The following is a 19,477-nucleotide window of genomic DNA, read 5'->3' as shown; positions in this document are numbered from 1 at the left end:
GAATAAGGGAGACCCCAGCAAAGCTGCATCGCACCCTCCCCCACCCTCCCAAAAAAGGCTGAGACACGAGGAATTTGTACAAAATTTATTGTCACTGCTCATCTCCAGACTACAGACGTCGAAGTTCCACAAGACACAGAAACACAAGCACAAAATACATTAAATGGAGCCAGACTGCTGAATGTCAACAGCGCTGGGGGGCAGGGCGGTGGGGCGGTGTCCTAGGCGTAGAGATCCTCCCGGTCTGCCGAGTAGACCTCGCCCTCCTGCAGCAGGGCAAAGTTGAGGAAGTGGGAGGGCCGATGCACTTCGTGGTAGAACTCTTTGGGGTTGGCCAGCTGCAGCTCATACTTCATGTTGGGGTCGTGTCGTACGCCTGGAGGGGAGCACGAAGTCCAGGGTTGGCCAGCCTCCAGCTAGGGCCAAGGCTCACCCACCCACCGAAGCAGCAGCCTGTGCCATGGGCAACGCCAAGGCAGGCCTGGACAGCGACCCAATGGTGGGGGGGGCTCCCCGGCGGCCTCGAAGGCGTTCTCCAGGGTCCAGACCATCAGAGAAGAGGCCAAGGGAAACCCGAGGGCCAGCCCTCCCCACCCAGTCAGCTTGGAGCTTGTGACCAAGAAGGCCCAGCAAACAGTCAGAAAAGGTGGTCCACACTGAAAGGAGCACCCCCTCCCTTTTAAACTAAATGTCCTCTTGGACTTTTTCTTTCTTTCTTAATATCTATTTCTTCCCAATTATATGTAAAAGAAGTTTTAACGTTTGTTTTTGAAGATTTTGAGTTCCCTCCCCCTCATTAAGAAAGCAAGCCATGTGCTCTCGGTCATTATACATGTGCAGTCATGCAAAACCCATTTCCATATCTGGCCTACTTTTTCTAAAAACTGTAATTTGTTCATGAGGATCTTTGGGGAGGAAAGCGTGTGCTGAGACTGTAATGAGGAGCCAGAAAGGTGAGGTCCGTCCGTCTGCCTCAACAGCCTGGTAGTGGGATGGAGGAAATCTTGGCAAGGCACAAAGCTCGCTCCTCCCTGACCTGCCTCACCCCTGGAGCATGCCCCACCTCACCCTCTGCCACACTCACCCATGAAGTTGTAGTTCCAGGACGCCTGAGCAGGCACCATGAAGAAGCCCAGGAAGCGATCGGACAGCAGCATCTGAACCCGCTCGTAATGGGAAGGCAGGTAGCCCTTGGGGTTGTTGCCCTTGTCTGTGTTCTGCCGACCCCACTCATAGCCACTGGGAGTCAGCTTGTAGGCAGTGAGGGTACAAGAGCCTGGGGTGAAGCTGGGAAGAAGCCAGGATGGTCAGGAGAAGGGAGCCCCAAGCCCCTCACCCAGCACCAGAGACAGGAGGGAGAGGACCCACTCTGCCTCAGCCCAGCCTCTTTACCTGCAGGTGATGATGATTGTCTTCTCCCCATCCCATGAGGGGTTGTCAGCCATGACCTTGGCATGGGTGGTGACATCCTGGGGCGAGAGCTGCGGGGACTCATTGGGCTGAGTGTGGATCCAGCCAAGGGGTTCCATCTCCTGTGAAGAGTGCAAGAGAAAGGATCAGAGCAGCAGTGCCTCCCAAGGGCCCAGAAATCCAGATCAAGCCCCTGTGACCCATTTCACTAATGCCACGCGAGCACCCCCCCCACTCACTTTGAGGTACTCGTGCTGGGGAAGCTGGCCCGGCAGGTGCACTGTCTGGTGGGTGCCCCACTGAGGCACCATCACAATGCAGCGGATCTCCTTCACCTGAGGGTTATCTGGAGGACTCACTCCATAGAGATAGCCTGCAATCTGGAAACAATGGGGTTAGGGATTCAACAGTGAAGAGTTCCACAGGGTATGGATAGAGCACCAGCCCTGGAGTCAGGACCCGAGTTGAAATCCCGTCTCAGACACTTGACACTTGCTAGCTGTGTGACCCTGGGCAAGTCATTTAACCCTGACTGCCTCACAAAAAAAACCAAATGAACAAACAAAAACACTGAAGGGTTCTGGCCTGGCAGCAGTGTGTGCTCTTTTCCTGTCCCCCAAGGCCCATGGTGGGGTCTATGCCCTTGCCCACCTACTCACCTGGGCCCGAAGATCAGAAATGCAAATGAATTTCTTGAGCACATTCTTGGGAAGGATGTAAGTGTAGCCTGTTTCTTTGATGTCATCTGATGACACGTAGATGTGGTTGGTCCGCAGATGTAGGTTGGCAGCAGAGATGGCCCTGAGATATAAGTGGGTAGTCAGCATTACGTGAATGACCCTCTCCCCATGCCTACACACAGACTCACTCTCTCCCTCCCACTTCATTGCCCTCAGTTCTCCTCGGCCCTACTCCGTTTTCTCCGCATTCCCTGGGATGGTACCTGACCCTCCATTCGGTCTTGGAGGAGAAAGTCTGGGTCTCATAGTTGCTGGTGGTGGAAGTGATGATCTCATCACCATGCTTATTGACGGTTCGGGTCTGTGTTGCTGTCAGCTGGGACTGCTCCTTGGTCTGTTTTTCAATTTCAGCAATCTGTTGCCGCTGCTGTGAAGGAGCTGAGATCTCCATGCCCAGGATGATATCTCGGATCTCTGACTGTGTTAGTGAGGCCACATTGACACTGTGGGGATAGAGATGTTCACACCACACCCATGGGGACTCTATCCTTTGTCATCATCAACTCAAGATACAAGTGAGCACTGGTCTGCTTGTATCTGGTCCCCAGACAGTCCCCAAATTCCCCCCAATCTTTCCCCTGAGATGGATCAGGATGAACTGGCACCACGATGTATGTGGACATCTGCAGGGCACTCCCAATCTCTCCCAGACCCAGGCTTGCCTGACCCAAGGGGGCAGCCCTCATCTTTCAGAAAAATCTTGCTAAGCTTCTGAGTGGCACTCTTGCCCATGGAGTTGAAGAGGAGGACGTGTTCCACGCTTCACTTCTGTCTCTCAGCTTTTTGGTGCACTAGTAACATGCTGTAGAGCCTTGCTAATCCATCAGTCCTTGAGCACAGCCCATGGCTGAGGTTCTCTGTCCTCCCCTAGTCCGGCCTGGCCCTTGGTGAGCTCTCCTCTCCTCCCCCCAGCACCTGCCCTCAGCCACAGCTCACTTGTTCTTTTTGCCATAGTCAGCCAGGATCAGGTCCTTGAGCTGCACCTCGACCTTAATCCACTCCTCGTCAGTCAGGGTGGGCCAGATGTGGTGCGGCTCTGTGATGGTGGTCTTGTCTGGCTTCAAGATCACCTTGGCCCGGTCATTGTTCACGTGGAGGGCACGGAGGATCAGAATGAGGCGGGAAAAGGCCTAGCCATGAGAGAAGACTGTCAGCCCCAAATGCCCACGAAAGAAGGCTTTTCCCCCTTGATTCTTTCTTGAGAATGAACAATTTCCACCATAGACTTGGACATCCCCAGGCCTTGACCAGGGCCCCAAGTCAGGCTGTCCTGGACTTCAAATTCAGATTATCTGAGGCCAGAAAATCTGAGCAAGGTTTGGGCTGAGGATGAGACCTGTCCCTGGGTCAAGATCCCCTGATGCAGCTTCGCACCGTGTAGGATGAGATGGTCCTGAGCCAGTCATCATAGAGATTGAAGAGAACCATCTGGGGCTCGGTGGCCTTGAGGATAAGGTCCCCAAACTTCTCCACTTTGAGGCAGGCCTGGAAGGGCAGCTGCAGCTCTGAGCCTTTGATCACAATATTGGGGAAGTCTAGCAAGTGCACCTGAAACAAGGTCAAGGTCAGTGGCACAGCTCCAAGGTTTTGGGGCCCAATTCTGCCCAACTCCCTCCACTGCTTCCTACCTCCAATGGGTCCAGCATGCCTTTCCTGGTCACGATGATCTGCTTGGGCTGTTCCTCCACAGGTAAAGAACGGATCAGGGCAGCCACTTCCTCAGCTGTCTTCCACTTGGCCAACTAGGAAGAAGACAGAAGGGAGCGCACAGAGTCACCACACTGAAGATGAGCAAGGGAGAGGAGAGGGCCGGGGACAAGGAGAAGATAGTAAGGTCCCTGGGAGCACGTGCAGAGAGGGCACTGTCACTAGGGGCCATAGCAGTAGAAATGAGGTCAGAGAGGTAGGGTGTGCTGCCCAGGGATTCTGAGAATCCATAGCATGTTCACAATGTGAATGGGCTTCAGAGATCACGGACTATGTAACCAAAGCGATCATATTAGGAGACTGCTCAAGTCCTGTAGGCAGGAGGTGGGGGCCTACATATCCTCTCCCAGGTTCAGGCCACTAGTTCTCCAGCTGGTATCCTAATGGGATGCCAAAGCTGATGCCACAGCAGAGGAGGGAAGAGCAAGACAGTACACCTGGGGCCTTTGATCTCGAGCATACCTGACCTAGACGCTTCTGTCCAGCCCACACAGATGTGTGGATAATCTTCAGGAAGAGCTGTCCTGTTCTTGGATTGAAGATGAAGATGGCCCCATTGATGGGCTTGGTAGTCAAGTTCCCTTCAAAGGTCTAAGGCAGAGAAGCAGACACCCCTCATTAACATGAATGAGACACATACCTCACCCCAATGACTGAGACACAGAAAAGCTCTGTGTCCCCTCCTAGGCAGGGCTGAGTGTCTCCCCACTGACACCCCACTGCCTGTGCCTACTTTGTGAATGGTGACTCTATAGACGTTGGTGTCGTCCACAAACCAGATGATCTGATTAGAAAAGAGCTCGCCGTAGTTCTGTGAGGAGAGGTAGGGTTCAGTGGGCTCTGAGGAGTACAGCTGCAGCCCCTTGCGTATTCGCTCTCGAAGCACATACAAGGCGGGGTTTGCCTTCATGATCTTTGCCATAGCTTGCTGGATCAGGGGCTTGCTACCTGGAAACCAGTTTCCATAGGCGCTGTGAAGATGGGAGAAGGAAATGAGAGGTAAGGCCAGATGGAAGGAAAGGAGGACTGGGCCCACCAAGGCAGGCTGTAGGCTGACAGTGATCAACATGGCAGGTAAATAAAAAGGAGTTAGTGATCTGGGGCAAGGAGGGAAGACCGGAGACAGCTCACAAGACAGAATGACAGCAATGATTTAAGTACTGAGGAGGGCTGGGCCTTGCTTCCTCCTCACCTGTGCAGGTTGTACGCTAAGTCGATGGCAATAAGCACACCCGTAGGCGAGGGATAGATACTCATGTTGTCGGTGGTATAGTCGAGGAACTTGGCCCGAGCATAGCGTTCGATGTCATGGGAGTCATAGTCACCCCAACGCAGCTGGATGTCGATCCAATACTTCTGAGTGGTGGTACTGTCCATCACATCTCTACCAAGAGAAAGAAGTCAAGGGCCCATGCCCTAGTGAGCAACGGACAAAAGAGATCTTCCTCATAACATGACAAAACTGCAGGATCACTACTTATGATCCCCAAGACATCCTTTTCGTTCATTAAGAACCCCCAGATATCAGCATCCCTGGCAAACAAAGAGTAGGAAAAAAGGGTACATTCAATCCCAGAAAAGGCTCTGGTGCTCAGAGTTCAGAGCAAAGGCAGAAGGTGACCCAGCTTGGAACCTTGTGTAAAGTAAGAAAAAGATCACAAAGGAGGTCTCTGGGTTGAGCTAGTCAGGCACTTACTTAGAGTCAGCCAGCAGTGAGGGCCGGGACACATTCCACTTATAGGAGGCAAAGAGCAAAATGTCTGCACAGGAGGAGTTCATCTTATAGGACTTTCTGGGGTGAATTGTCTCCTTCTGCACTGTCTCAATTTCCAGGGCATCTAACTCTTGGTCGAATACCTGAAGACAGGAAGAGAATTTAGGGACATGTTGATGATAGGTGGCTTGTAGAACAAGGAGGAAAAAGTACACCTTCCCCATTAATGCACAACCCCCAGAAAATGGCACCCTAGTCTAGGAGCTTACAAGGATTCCTCCTCCCACTACAGAGCTGCTGCCTCCTCATGCCTTCTCCCCAAAGCCCTACCTGACACAAATCCATAACAATACTCTCGTGGATCTTCTGCCATAAATGGGCACGGAAAATCTGAATGAGAGAAATCTTCAGCGTGGGGATCTTGCCATGCATGAAGATGCCGGTAAGGTCTAGTTGTACCTGGAAGCCTACATACACCTGAAGGCAAGAAGGCAAGGCGAGGTTATGAAGATGGTGGCCAGCTCAAAAGCCTGAGCCAGGTAACAAAGATACTATCTCTTTCAATTCCTTTCCAGCCCTTCCCCCGGTCCCCCCAGGTAAGACTCACATTGGCTCGGTTAATGGTCGGTGACCACCATAGTGTGAAGCGACGGTTGGGGATCTGGTTCAGCCCGGACCTCTGGGCATTGGTCAGCTTCTTCCACTTCATTGACTCCTCAAAGCCACTGGCCTTCTCCCTGTGTGGGCCCAAGCAGCCTGATTCTCAAGGTTCTGCCATCTCTCCCTCCCACCCTGGCCCCAGCTGTTCTGACCTCATGGGAGTGCCTAGCTGTGCAGGGTAAAGATAGCAGAAGTACATGAGAGATGTCATTAGGGATGGGGGAGAGGCAGCTGTTGAGGGAGGAAAGGGAAACGGGAGGCAAGAAAAGTGTATTCTCACCAGAAGAGACCCTCCCAGGTGGGGAAGTAAGTGCCCTTGAAGAGGGTGTGCTCCAGGATGCCCTCCACGCCGCCCAGGGCCTGGATCATGTCTGTGCGATAATTGTTCAGGTTCCAGAGCTTCCCATCATGCCGCTGGTGCGTCCACCAGAATGGGTTTTGTTTTAGGACCTGAAGGGGGCAGAGGAAATAAGGAAAAAGATGTGAGTTGGTAAATACCAAGCATGTGACTAAATGAGACCAACAGGAGCCAAAAAACTCAACACCCAAAGCCACGACCACAAGTTAGCAGCTTCTCCTCCAGGATGAGCCTGCCCGCCCTCGCCTCCACCAGCACCTGGTACTGCTTAAAGTCAGTGCGGACACGCCAGCCCTTGTCATAAGCCAGTGTATGCCGGTCCTTTTGGAACAGAGTATTGATCCGGGGAATGCCTCGGTCCCATGAATCCTCCAGGTCCTCCAGGGTAAGCCGCCTGCCCGGGAAGGAAAAGGGAGAGGTGAAGGAGGGGAAGGAAGGCCACAGTCCCTCTGAGGTGCTCAGGGTTACCAGCTGCTCCCTCATCCCGGCTTCAGGGAGTGGTCCTTAAAGTAAGCAGTATCTGCATGCACATAGTCTGACCTTGGAGCCGCTCCCTCCCTGGCTGGGCCCCTACCTGTTTTGAGCGATGGCCTCCTGTCTCTTGAGCGCATACTCAGCCCAGACCCGCTGGGAGTCAATGAACTCACTCTCCCAGGGCTGGATGTAGCGGTACAAGTTAGGAATTAGCTGGTCTTCTTCATGGCTCATCCCAGAGCGGAAGTGTGTGATGCCTACATCTGTCTGCTTTGACCACCTGAGGTCAGACTGGGGGATGAGCACGTGGCCCATGGACAGCATGCCCAGCCCACCAAGCTCTTTAGGGGTATAGAACACGACTGGGGGGAAGCGACTTGGCATCTTGGAGTTAAGCCCGATCTTGATTCGAGTCTGGATCTTGTTCTCACACTTCACCAACAGGTCCAGCAGCTCCTGGGTGTTCACCACAGCCTCACGGAAGTATGTCATGAGCCCAATGAGAGCCGTGTTCCACTTATTCACGATCTATGAGAACAGAAGGCAAAAAGGCAATGAAAAGATGAAGAAAGTTAAAGATATTAAATATGAGGGGAAGAAAGATTACAAGTAGCAAGAGGGAACAGTGAGAGGCAGCAGGAGAGTCCCACAGTACCTTGGTGAAAGTGGTAGAACCAGAGGCCATCAGGATCTGACGTACACGGTTGTGAAAGCGCTGCATGGACTCGTCATCCACACGTAGGAAGCACTGAGCTGTTCTCTCCTTAGTGACCTGAGCCAGGAGGACGGTTACAGAGGTCACTCATCACTGGGGCTCAGGTTGCCTCTCCCATATCCCCCCTGCTAAATGTCCTATCCCTGATACCCAAGGTCTCTACCCACCCCAAGTGCCCCACCCTACGGGCTACGCTTGGGTTGACCCAGCCAGCTTCCCCCCCCCAACCCCAGCACCTCATTCTGTAGGTTCCAGACGCCATCCTTGTGGGTGAATTCCTCATAGCTGGTGCGGCATTTGGGCAGAATGCGGCACTCGAAGCCACACATGTTGAAGAGCAGGTTGGGATTGTCTTTACTATACACTGACACAAAGCTGTTCTCCCACTGCACTGTAGTCACTGACCGCGGCAGTCGGTTTTTGATGTCCCAGAACACTGCTCGGCCCCTGTCCACAGAAGGACACAGAAGTCAGGTTCCCGGGTTAGGACCTTCTCTGGGAGACGAGCTCCAAGACCCAAAGCCTCCCTCTTTCCAGCAAGGGAGCAGCCTAGGTTCCCCATTCCTGCTCACCCGGGATGTCCCACTTGCCTTCCCCACAAACTCACAAGTTGACGTCATGCTTCATGAGGCGCATCCGAGCGTCGCGGGGCCAGCACTTCTTATTGTTGTAGCCCACAATGTTCTCATTGTTGGGGTCAGGGTGCTCAGTCAGGTAGCGCTGGATCAAGTCCCGGGCCTCATCTGCAGTGAACCTGTAGCAGCCAGGACCCCAATGACTCAGCCTAGGTGTGGTCCTTACTCTGCCCCAAGACAAGAGACTCCAAGCCCCATCCTCCTCACCTGGGGCCAGAGGCTACCACCCCACCCAGCTGCAGGGAAGATAGTACATACCTGAAGAAAATGTGGATGCGGTCAATATATCTACAGAAGAGGCGGATGGGGTGGGCAGCTTCTGTGGCAATATCTTGAAAGCTAAGAAAGTCGTTGGGCATTTGAGGAGGCCCAGCCATCTCACTGGCCCTGTGTAGGCCCAATACAAGAAGGTCCATTACCAGCCCGTAGTACTGCACAATGAAGGAAGCAAACTGGAGCCCTCGAATGATTCCATATGAATTCGTGTGGTTCATATCCTAGGAAGAACAGACTATTACAATGCTGGCCCAGGCCCACCCTCCAGTCCCCAGCCATCAGGGCCTCTCTCCACCAGCCCACTCTATGCCTGCCTTGTAGTTGATGACCACGTTGTTCTTGGCTGTCATGTAGTCAGCAATGTTGTGGTCCACGATGAGGCGGAGGAGCCTGTTCAGGAGTGTCAAGTCAATCTTCTCATACATCTTCTCAAAGCGTGACTCCAGCATGACGTTGCACTCTCCCTCACTTGTCTCCCACACATCCTGTAGATTATTGATGCCTAGTGGGAGGAGGAGATGACTCTATTAGGCCCGGGACCGTTTTCCAGGCCCTTCAATTCGGGGGCTCAGCACAATGGAGGAAGACAGCCCACCCTTGGATGACTGCTTTGGGAATGGACCCAAATTTGCCCTTTCTTCCCTGGGGCAGCCCAAGAAGAGCCTCACCTTGGCACCACTTATACACAAGCAGAGGAGGTGGCTCTGTATCAGCAGGTTTGATCCAGGGAGGGAAAAGCCGGCGTTTGTCAGCTTCATACCACAGGTACTGGTCTAAGTAGGCATCTGTGATCTTCTCGAGAGGTTCCACATCGTACACAGGTACCAGATGACTGTACAGGTCCATGAACTCAATGCCCACCTGTGGGGCAAGGTGTCAAACTCACACCAGGGTACAAACCAGCTGGGGTCACTGCACTTCCCTCCTCCCACGATCCCTCCCCAGGAATGAAGGAAAGCCACATCCCACTCACCTCCTTGAAGGCTCTCTGTGTAAGTAAGTGACGCTTAATGCGGGACAGAGCCTCATGGGGGTTATCATAGGCTTGCTCAATCAGGCCCAGCTCCTCCCTCTGGGATTGGTTCAAACGGGACTTCACACTGATAAAAGGAGAGGAGAGGCCAGACAATGAGAGCAGATGCACAAGGGTCAATGACTGAAAATGAGGCTCTTTCACCCAGGTCCCAGGGAGCTCCCCCTCAGCCCCACCCCCAGTTCCCCCCAAACCTTCACCTATAGGCTTCCTTGAGCCGTTCCAGGGCCAGGATAAGTAGCTTGGTGTCATGCTTGTAGGACAGTGGGGGAAAAGGGATGGGAGAGAATCTGCGGCTCTCCAGCCAATGCACAGTGGTGGTATAGACAGCCACTGCCTCTTCTGCTGTGATGTACGGACCATCCTGGGCAGAGAGAAATCCAATTCCACATGCTAGTCTGTGCTAGAAAGTGGCACAACCTTGGGCCACATGCCTGTAGTCTCTTTCCACATTCTGCTCTACTCCCATGGGTCCTCACCTTTAGGTAATTGTGTTGTCTTTCCTGTTCAGCCTTCAGATAGAGTCGGGTGAGCCGACCCAAGTTCTTCTTACAAACAGTCTTGTCCACAGTGGCCCCACGGCGGATCCGCTCTCGGTTGTAATGGGCAGTGTTGGTCCACCAATCAGCCTTAGCCTTCACATAGCGCAGGATCATGTTTTCAATGGGTGTTGGCAACCCCGGAACCTAAATAAGTGAATGGAAGAGTGAGAAGCTGGGGCAGGAACAGAATGACAGGAGGAAGATACCTGATGAACTTATGAACAGCCACACACACACACCTTCCAGGGAATGTTGGCCTTCCAACAGCGCCAGGCCTCACTGAGGTGCTGCAGGATCGTCCTGGCTTTGTTCTGTTTGATGCCCTCGGGCATCATGTCCAAGATGTCATGCATCACTGCTGCCCGGAGTTCCAAGTCAAAGTGAGACTCCACTCGCTGCTTGGTCACGGTCTTTGCCACCCCCTTTGAGTGACGTCCTGCAGGTTAAATGGGGCCCAAGAAGGAGAGTAAAAATACATCGTGAGGAATCTACATCTGCGGGATCTACATCCCCACAGCTCCTGGGACGAAACAGAAAATAAGCCTCCACTCTTCATAGTGGTGTCAAATCAGTAGTTATTTACCAGGGGCCAGCACTGAACCTCTAAGGAAATTCCATTCTTAAGTTCAGATCTATGTGAAAAGGAGCACAGAGCAAATGTATTTTTTTGTATGTCTGTTCATGTTTGTTTTCACTTTATTAAATGTTCTGTGTTTGATGCAAGATTTGATTTCTTGCTTTAGATGACTATCCAACAGTAATTCCTTGTCTCACAGGGGAGCAATGCCCTGAAAGCAGATCCATTCCATTCCCCCCCACCCCCAAAAAGAACCACCCTACAAAAGCCCCAACAACCAGCCAGCTCAACTCTGCCTGGAGATGTGGGGGGAAGCCCCAACTTCCTGGGGTGCCACATTTCATTTTCTGTGGCTGCATCTGTCAGGAGATTTTTGTTATTTCCTAAAAACAGCAACTCTACATCTCCTCCTCTACCCACTGCTCCTCGCGCTGTCCTCTCAGGCTGTGCAGAATAAATCTGACCCCTCTTTCACAGTGAAGGCAGCTAACATGGCCCTGATGAACCTCCTCTTTTGCAGGATTAAATACAATTTTGATCAAAGACCCTCTCCTTGACCATCCTAGCTAGTCAATATCCTTCATAAAACTCGCCACTCAGAATCAAACACTGCTGCCCCAAACGGGCAGCCAGGTTCTTCTCTAGCCAGACCACCAGCCCCCTCCACCTGGACAAATGGTTACGTGTGACTTCTCTAGCCTCTTAAATCTTTGTGGAACTTAACTTTGTCTTCTCCATCAGCTGTCCTTCCCGGCAGCTCGGTGTTTGCCCACCTGACAGGTGCACACTTTTACCTAAGTTACTCGTGAAAAGGTGGACCTGCACAAGACCAACCGATAAAGGACGCTCAGGGGCATCCCCTAGAAACCTTCCTACAAGGTGACACAAACCCATTTATGATCACTCTGCAGTCCAGTAATTCATCTGGCTCCTAATAACTCTATTACCATCTAGCCCACATCTCTTCAGAGAGAAGCCTGAGTCACCCAAGGCTGAAGATCTGACTGGGGAGGGATGACCCCAGTAGTGTTCTCTGCATTTGCAACATCACAATCCAAGGAAGGGGATCACGTTCACCCCAGAGAAGATGGAGGGTAGAAAAGTATCAATATGACGACCACTCTAGTACCCATGCTGGAGGATAATGGAGTAGAAGCTGGGTGCTAAGAAGTTACTCACCTTCAAACTGCCGGGCCAGGAGGTTGCCCAGCCACCGTTCCAAAAGAGGGGTGATGCCACGCATGAAAAACAACCAGACTCGCCAACCAGCAGCCCAGAAACCACAGCCTGGGCCCTTCCCCACGGGACCCTAGAATGCCAACAAAACCCCCAGGTCAGCCATCTGTTGCCTCCCATGGGGAGGGGGCTCCAGAGCAAAGGCAGAGCAGACATGGAAGCCCAGCTAGTTTCTCTTGGACCCACTACCGGGTCTCACCCAGAGGTTCCCCAAGCAGAGCCCCATTGAAAGGCCAAGGGCAGGAGAGGTACCCTTACCGTGTTGAAGCGATAGTAGATAAGGTGCTTCAGGTCCTTGCACATCCGGATCTGCCGCATCAGCTTGTATTTGTAGCGGTACATTCCTGTCAGTTGTCCCACATGGGCAAATATATACTGCAGCCCATCTGCTAGCTAGAAGAGCATCACCTCCATCAGACCCTGGGCTTGGGCCAGCACCCCCCACTGCAGGCCAAACCCCCTCCCCGCTGGGGGTCAGCCCCTAGCCTCACCTGGAAGGCATCCACATTGCCAAGGCGGTACTGAACGTGGCTGTCCACCACAAGCTTGGTCAGCCGTAGCACCTCCCGACACAAGTGGAAGGCGTTTCCAAAACGGGATTTCTTCCGTTCCTAAGGGAGACACCAGGAGCAGAAGGCAAGCCAGAGTCAGGAAGCAGACAACCCCAGGCCCCACCGGAGCCAGCATCCCTCCCGGCACTCCCCCTGGTGCAGGCCAGCCCGGGCACCTTGGTGGTGAGAGTCTTGACAGGCTTCAGGTTGAAGTTGTAGTCAAGGTGCAAGTAGTTGAGATTCTTCCGGTGGATGAGGAGGTTGAGCATGTTGTAGCCCTGGCGGCAGACCTGCAGCCCCACCTCCACCCAGTCCAGCTTGGTGGATTGGAAGAACTTGGTGGCTTTAAAGGATCTGAAGAGATACCTGAAAGAGAGAAGAGAAACAAATTTTCCTTTTGTTCTAGGGCTGCTGGGGTGGGGGTGGGGGGCGGTGGGGTCAGCAGCAGAAGGGGAAAAGTGACTGCTAATGCTCCTTACCTCTTCTTCTGGGCCTTGGGGGGCCGGTGCTTGAGGGCATTCAGCACGTAATATTTGAGTAGCTTTTGGTAGGAGACCCTTACCTTCACAGGCTGCCCAGCAGGGCAATGCTCCCGATACCTGGTAGGGACAGAGACATGGCAGGACTTGGTAGATACCCCTTAACACACACTGCCACCTACTTGAAGCCCCACCCACTACAGTCCAAAGAAGAGGAAGCTTTACCAGTTTTTAACCAGAGGTATGTCCAGGGCACGCCGGGTGCGACCAGAGCGAAGGTTGAAGGGCCTTGGTGCCCACAAAAGGGCAATGCCATTGGCCGTGTTGTCTGTGTAAAGGGGTGTATCCTTGAGGAAGGGTTCCACAAACTCAGGCAGCTCAAATTCCTCATCATCATCTGGTAAAGGTTCTTGACTCTAAAAAAGGAGAATACCAAGGAGCTTAGTCCTTGCTGCTTTAGATACAGATTCGGCTGGCAGGCTTTTGAACTACAAAGGTCAGGCCTACCAGTGGAGGAGCCAGGGTGCTCACATGCTAAATGGATCTAGGCCAACAGAGCCTGAACTCCACAGGAAGCAATCACAGCCATCCAAAACAATCCCCTTCCTTGCTGGGTTAGCAAAATGTAACACAGTAAAAAGCTCTATTCCGACTAAGAACAAAATGGAAGGACAGAAATTCAAACCCAGTAAGGCCCAAGAAAAAGAGAATCTAACAAGGGAAAAGCCATTACTACCCAAAAGGGGAGACAGAGCCCAGTACAGAAATCAAGGATAATAGCAAAACAGTGATTTCAACCAATTACTGAGACTTCAATCTGTCTTCATGAAGAGGATCAGAAGTGTGTCACCCCTGAGTCTTTTGTCTTGAGTCAATACCCAGCTAGGAACAGGCAGGCATTCACAGATGAAGCCTTGAGCTCACCCATTCTGCCTCACCTTGACAGAATGTCTGTGGGAGATGGGGTTGATCAGAGGATCGAAGTAGAAGGCTGGGAGATCAGGGTCCTCTGTTTTGATGAACACAACATTGGGAGTGTGGTACCTGAAACAAAGGAGCCAGTCAGAGCCTCATGAGCAGCAGATCCAATCCCTGTTCTGTGCGCCCTGCCACCGCCTCAGCCCAGCCCATTTCCCAGCTCCTTCCCCTCCCTGGTCTCGGTTCTGGTCTCTTTACCAGGTGAGGTGGACGTGGTGCGGAAGGTTGTTGTACAAGTACGGAAATGCAATTTTATATTCAGTCCTGATAGGCTGCCTGATGATGATCTTGTTGATGTCATTAAATTCATTCCAGTCTTCATCCCTAGGCAGGGAGAAAGCAAGCTTGAGTAAATCCAACTACGTGGTGGGGCCGGCTGCAAGCGGGGCATTGACATGGACTGTGTTTAATGTGCCAGAACTGCCAGAGAACAGGGGACCCTGCGAGACCTTCTTTCTAAGCATACTTACTGAAGATTGATGTCTCGGACCAGCGGTTCAAACTTCGGGCCCCCTGGGATGGCCATGTTAAGTGCTTTTGAGGTGAAAAAGGCCTTCAGGTCAAACAGATAGAAGTAGTTGTCATCCACAAGGTCAGTGAGGAGCTGATTGGCCAAGCGGTAGAGAGTAGACATCATAGGCAATGTGAACTGCCAGCGCTGGTAAGTAGAGCCATTCACATACCTGGGAACAAGGGGGCCAAAGGTGGGAAACCAACAGCAGCTACCCGGGCCATAGCAATTACTCCTAAAGCCAGGACTTCAATCTCCCTTCAACAGACCCAAAAAGGACCAACAGCTCCAGCCGGCTGAGCGTGGCCCAGAGATCTAAGGCTGTGGGCACTCACTTCCTGCTGTCCCTTAGAGGCTGGTGGTCATAAAACCAGTCCAGCACAGGGGCATCCTCTTCAGGGTCCAGTTCCAGCTGAATGGCCTCCAAAGGCTCCACATCTAGGATGTTGTCAGCATAGTCAAGGGGTGGCTCCTCATCATCAAATGGGGGAAAACGCATGCGCTTGAAGTGCCGCCTGTCCCTCTTCTCTCGACGCATCATGATCCACATGGACCTGGGGTGAGCCATGGCACAATCAGAACCCCAGATAGAACAGAGACAACCTCTAGAACCCAAACATCCCCAGTCCTTCTTACCCCCACTGAGAGATGTAGACAGGCTCAATGACCCAAGGAATCTCATTGACAAAGGAAATCGCTCCAGTGATGTGGTACAGAACAGGTACATCCCGAATCTGTTCCCAGGGCATGGGCATGTTTTCCAAGAGCTTGAGGACCGCATGAGGCATATACTTCAGGGCACTGTGCATCAGGTAACGAGAGGGTGACAATCAGTACTCCCATGATGTCTGTTCCCTATTGCATACACTACATACACTGTTCCACATGACTCATATTCTTCCAGCAATCAATTGCCCTGGCAACTCCAAAACTCCCATGGCTCAGTTCTAGGCCAGGTGACCATGTGGTCAGTTCCTCTGTTTCTCACTGGAGGCAGTGATTTGTTGAAGTTTTGGTCACTCCACTCATGCAGCCTCCAACAGTTCAGATGGGGAGGAAGTAAAAAGGACCAGGGATCTTTAGGCAACCAACTTTACTACTTCTATGTTCTGGATACCTCAAAAGAATTCATAGTTTCAAATACGCTAGAATAGAGCAGATCTCTGGGCCTAAAGTGACAGGAAAAATCCATGCAATGATGCAACTGCAGAATATCAATTTTGGTCTTTGGTCACACAATCCTGGAGCTCCCTCCCTCAAATGGGCATTAACAATGGTACTACTGGGGCAGCTAGGTGGCGCAGTGCATAGAGCACCGGCCTGGAGTCAGGAGGACCGGAGCTCAAATCTGGCCTCAGACACCTGACACATGTACTAGCTGTGTGACCTTGGGCAAGTCACTTAACCCCAACTGCCCTGGCCCCCCCAAGAATGGTACTACTCACAGAGGTCCAGGGCTCCAACCTACAGTCAGAAAGGTAGCAATCATGACCAGAAGTAAAAATACCAAACAGCCCGGGGATACAATCACAGTTTCATGAGGACAATGGTCTAACCAAGCCCCAACTGGCAGCTGCTTGGGACTCCCAGGGCATAACCACCTCTCTACTTTCTCCACATCTCCTAATCCCCGGATCTCCTCACCCCAAGTAGACGCGCTTGTCGTGACGGAACTTCCGGTTGGTCATGTCCCCATGGTCACGAATGATCTTCCGGACATGCTCCGGGGGCATGTCTTCCTTCTGGGCATCTACAAATCCAAATTTCCGCTTCTCTGCATAGCGCTTCGCCTGCAACTGCTGCCATTTTCGGGCTGGAGAGAAAAACCAGCTTGGGTCACCATCTACCCCACGCGAATATCCTCAGTCCCAAGGTTCCTTCCCCGAAATGCTTTCCGGATGGGTCATCTTTCACAAAGATGAGAGCAACAAACCAGAACTTGAACTCTCAGGGACTACAGACAGAGCCTGCCCAGGGGACCTACAGATGGCAGTGATCCAAGCAGCACCCCACTTTCCAGCCTCAGCCTCCCAGACCCCTCACCTTTTTCCTGAAGCTTCTCCTCTGACATGTAGTCCGGCAGTGGCGCCAGAGGGCCAGGCACAGGGGTACCTGGCCCTCTGTAGGGAAACACCCCGGCCATGTCCGGAGAACCTGGGGGACAGTAACAGAACTCAGTAAAGTCTCTACAAAAGACCAAAAAGAAGGGTAAGGGCAATCTGGAATCCCTCTAGGCCCTTTCCCCAGTCCATCTCCTAGGTCTATATACGCATATTAAAATAAATGCAGCCCTCTTGTCTTCTCCCAGCTCATCCTGTAACCTAGCCTCAACCCCCTCCTCTCACTCCTGTGCCCAACATACCAAGACCCCTGACTCTGCCCACTTGGCTGTGTACACCCGCCCTGGGTGCTTCCCTAGCTCGATCCCCCTCCCCAGGCGCCCCCTCAGCAAACACTTTCGTTTGTCCCTTACTGCCCGCCCCCCATCGCTGCCTCCCAGCCTCCCTACCAGTCCTTTTACCCTCCCTCCATCACGGGCCTCGCGTCAGTTCCGCCTACACCTCGATGTGCACTCTAAGTCCCACATAGACTGTAAGCTCCTCCAGGGCAGGGGCTGCTTTACTTTGTATGTGTCCTCAGTGCCAGGCACACAGGCCTCTAGCACTAACGGGAGCTTGCCCTACTACCTTATCCCCCAGACACCACCTCACCGTGACCCTGCTCCCCAAGCCCTACCCCCTTCACCGAGAGGCCCTCGACGCCATATGCTCCCTCCCACTGCACATGCTCCCCATTCTACACACCCTTCTCACCCCGGCGCCCCCTTCTTGCCTTACTCAAGCCCCACCCCCACCGCGCTTCATTGCGCATGCCCACTGCGCATCCCCTCCCCGATGCAAAGCCCAGCGCGCTCCCTCCATCCTCACTGCGCGTGCGCGCCCCCTCCCTCAACACTGCGGCCACCTTCCCCAGCATCGGCCTCCTCCCCGACCCCTCCCTTTCTTCTTCACCACTTGGTGCAAAGCGTCCCGCTCCCGCGCGCCCCTGCCCTGGCCAGTCTCCCGGACCCCTCCACGCGCCATCAGTCCTTTATTCCCCTTTGCTTACCCCACAGCACCTAGCAATCACTGTGCCGTTTCTACGAAAACGCAATGGCGGCAACCCCACGTCCGCTCCACGTTCCCAACGCCCGGAAATGCGCAGGAGCGACCGCGGGGGGGGGGGGGGGGGGGTGGAGAAGAAACTAACATCCAATCGGCGCCGACCGAAGAAGATGGAGGGTGGGTGTAGCCAATAGTAGCTAAGCATCCGGATTAGGTAGGCGGGTTGAGGTAGCAGAGTGGCTTTGCCCCAGAAAAAAGGCGGGGAGCTCTGGGGGTAAGCCCCGCCTCCCCCACGCTCACTCCCTCCCCAGAGTAGCAGAGTAGCTCTGGCCCCGCCCCGATCTTAGAGGTCGCGGGAAAAAGCGGCTTTCCTGCAAATAAGTAGGAATTACGCTTCTTTGCATAACTTATGCAAATGGACCATATGCAAAGATTTTTTGAGTCCTCTAGACCTGTAGTCAGAACCTTAACGCTGGCCATAGGGCTGACTATGGACCTCAGAAGACCCGGGTCAAGTCCGACCTCTGACCTATACTGGCGAGGACAAATCACTTAACCCCTTAGTGCCCCCAGACAGTAGGTAGCGAAGAAGGTGCCGACCTGCCAACAAAAACAGCCACCCTGAGAAGCATGCCCACCTTCCCCCCAAGGAAGCTGTAATGAAGAGGACGATGAGGATGAAGAGGATGAGACGTCCGGCATTTGTGCCGGGTTTTAAGGTTTGCAAAGGGCATTACATGCGTTATCGCATTAGAGCCTCCTAACACCCAGGTGAGGTAGGAGCTGTGAGGTTTATTATCCCTACTTTACAGCTAGGGAAACTGAGGCTGCAAGAGTGCCCTGTCCGTAGTAGCACGACTAGTGAGTGTGGACTGCCTGTTGTCTAGTTGGCCGCCTCTCCGAGTTTCTTCGGGCTCCTCTTTTCTCTCTGCCTCTCTCCACGTCCTGATTTTCATTTCTCCCTGGGGACACACGGAAGACGCTGACCTGGTGTTCCAGCTTTCCGGAGTCCCAGCTCTTCCTCTAGTCTAGCTAGTTTCCTCTTGTGTAAGATAATAATAATAGCTCCTCTATAAGGTTTCCAGAACACTTTGCTCACAGTAATCAAGCCATCAACAAGCATTTATTAAGTTAGAGTGGCTAGGCCTGGAGTCAGGAAGACCTGAGTGCAAACGTGGGTAAGTCACTTCAATTTTTGTTTGCCTCAGTTTCCTCACCTGTAAAATGGGAGGAATACCTACCTCCCAGAGTTGATATGATGATGATCAAATGAGATAATATTGGTAAGGCACTTTGCAAACCTCCAAATGCTATGTGAATGCTGACTATTCTGATTACTTAGCCAAGAAATGGGCATGCTAAGAGAAAAATAAAATAGCCCCTGCCCTCAGGGAACTTGCAGTCTACTGGGGTGACCACATATACATATGTAAGTTCATATAGAATCTATACAACCATGCACGGTAGTTTATTTAAGGAGGGACCCCACTAGTAGCCAGGGAGATCAGGAAATGTTTCATGTCGAAGGAGCTGTTGCTTGAGTGACATCTCGAAGGAAGTGGGGTTCTAGGAGCTCGGGATAAGCAATGAGCAGGCAATGAGGGGCAGAGACCAGAGATGGAACATCACAAATGAGTGGAAAGGGTTGGGACTAGGTCCCCTGCGGCTCTGACATTCTATGACTTTTTCATTGGGTCACTGGTGTATGGGGTGTTCATGGGGATGAGCACCTGTGGTGGGAGGGCTTACTAACCACTCTTCAGGGCTGCTCATTCAC

At 52.7% G+C, this 19,477-nt stretch overlaps 1 protein-coding gene across 1 annotated transcript; it reads right to left on the bottom strand.

Moving 5' to 3' along the window:
* Positions 1-70: 70 nt before the first annotated feature.
* Positions 71-17,776, bottom strand: PRPF8 (pre-mRNA processing factor 8). The gene is made up of 42 exons (XM_036769433.1): positions 17,705-17,776; positions 16,640-16,750; positions 16,241-16,409; positions 15,233-15,397; positions 14,932-15,150; positions 14,556-14,768; positions 14,284-14,409; positions 14,046-14,151; positions 13,333-13,523; positions 13,108-13,227; positions 12,805-12,994; positions 12,569-12,688; positions 12,336-12,470; positions 12,021-12,150; positions 10,504-10,700; positions 10,202-10,408; positions 9,923-10,086; positions 9,663-9,789; positions 9,358-9,550; positions 9,004-9,191; positions 8,672-8,910; positions 8,386-8,532; positions 8,015-8,225; positions 7,719-7,835; positions 7,164-7,591; positions 6,848-6,983; positions 6,512-6,681; positions 6,179-6,308; positions 5,902-6,048; positions 5,554-5,714; positions 5,050-5,241; positions 4,591-4,828; positions 4,320-4,448; positions 3,779-3,892; positions 3,525-3,698; positions 3,087-3,280; positions 2,354-2,593; positions 2,070-2,211; positions 1,650-1,790; positions 1,393-1,532; positions 1,085-1,287; positions 71-376 (listed from the first exon to the last, which is right to left on the bottom strand). Exons 2-42 carry the CDS (start codon positions 16,737-16,739, stop codon positions 222-224), a joined length of 7,008 nt encoding a protein of 2,335 aa, XP_036625328.1. The 5' UTR covers positions 16,740-16,750; positions 17,705-17,776; the 3' UTR covers positions 71-221.
* Positions 17,777-19,477: the final 1,701 nt, after the last annotated feature.

The sequence above is a fragment of the Trichosurus vulpecula genome, chromosome 7 (assembly GCF_011100635.1).
Source record: "Trichosurus vulpecula isolate mTriVul1 chromosome 7, mTriVul1.pri, whole genome shotgun sequence".
In the NCBI taxonomy this organism is placed as follows: Eukaryota; Metazoa; Chordata; class Mammalia; order Diprotodontia; family Phalangeridae; genus Trichosurus; species Trichosurus vulpecula.
This window is presented reverse-complemented; position numbering and strand designations above follow the sequence as displayed.